This window comes from Anomaloglossus baeobatrachus, chromosome 10 (assembly GCF_048569485.1).
Source record: "Anomaloglossus baeobatrachus isolate aAnoBae1 chromosome 10, aAnoBae1.hap1, whole genome shotgun sequence".
In the NCBI taxonomy this organism is placed as follows: domain Eukaryota; kingdom Metazoa; phylum Chordata; class Amphibia; order Anura; family Aromobatidae; genus Anomaloglossus; species Anomaloglossus baeobatrachus.
The window spans coordinates 43,089,615-43,090,826 of NC_134362.1; the positions used below are offsets into that span (position 1 = coordinate 43,089,615).

At 44.7% G+C, this 1,212-nt stretch overlaps 1 protein-coding gene across 1 annotated transcript in view; it reads left to right on the forward strand.

Annotated features, from left to right (window-relative positions):
• The first annotated feature begins 277 nt into the window (after positions 1–277).
• FOSL1 (FOS like 1, AP-1 transcription factor subunit) overlaps positions 278–1,212 on the forward strand; it is a 15,333-nt gene continuing 14,398 nt past the window's right edge. The window contains exon 1 of the mRNA XM_075325592.1: positions 278–484. Coding sequence (XP_075181707.1) covers positions 278–484 — 207 coding nt within the window. The remainder of the gene's footprint in view (positions 485–1,212) is intronic.

A 1,212-nucleotide genomic window follows, 5' to 3' on the forward strand; every position in this document is an offset into this window, starting at 1 on the left:
AAGGGTATGTACGTCATCGCTCTGGGTAATCCTCGGAATGTACCATCTGCAGGGTGAAACGGGGAAGGTCACATTTCTTACAGAGCTTCTAAAACTAAAACAAACACTTTATAAGTATCTCAATTGAGAATATACGATTTATAACAGCACTGGAGATACTCAAAAGAAATAATCGGAGTGTAATAATAATCTTATTACGCCTTTTTATTTTCAGTCCCCCCCTCTATAAATTTGGAACGGTCCAGTTCATTAAGTCGAGGAGTCCCCATTGATAAAAATGAGGCAGCGTAGATCTGTGAGTCAGTGCGAGCGTGACAGAGCGAGAATTCACTTCCAGACAATGTACAGAGACTTTTCTGGGCCTTTCCCTCTTCAGGATTTAGGGTGCAGCAGAAGCAGCCACAGCCCCAGTGACCCCGGGACTACACAAGTGTTCGGGATGGGGCACAGCATGAGATCGACCCCTCCGGAGGATCAGCAACAGGTGAGGACAGCATTTATTAAGGAGATCTAGAAAGATTTACTTTTTTACTATATGAAGATCCACTGACACAGTGGGGGGCATGTATCACACCCCACAAATCAGCAGGGGGTACATGCTATGGTCATAGTTAGGAGTGAATGCTCCATTATTGGGTTATGTAGTAACTGGGGGACAGTTTTACAGTAGTAACACATTTCCATGTATGAGGAGGAGGAAAATGTCGCACAGATCAACAGCATAAGAGACAATAAATAGTAAATGATCAAGTGACACAATGTAGATGGCCCTCCCTCCTCCACCTGTAACTGTACAGTCATCATCATCATCAGTGATAGAAATGATTCCAGGGCACTCAGCCTGCACTGCAGAGTATCGGGGGATACACGTGCACAACTTAAAAGGTTGATATATTTTTTTTTTTATTGACTGGTCCCCTATTATGTAATCCCCCACCCCCCCATCAGTGTTCCCCCACTGACAGGTCTGGCTCCAATATTGGGGGTACATGTACACAGCTTAAAGGGTTAATTTTTTATTGACTGGTCTATCTATTATGGGATCTCCTCTCCCCACTGACAGGCCTGACTCCAGGATTGGGGGTACACATGCACACCTTAAAAGGTTAACTTTTTATTGACTGGTCTCCCTATTATGTGATCCCCCCCCACAATGATTCACTCCCCATTAGTGGTCCCCACTGACAGTCCTAGCGCCAGTATTTAGGGTAC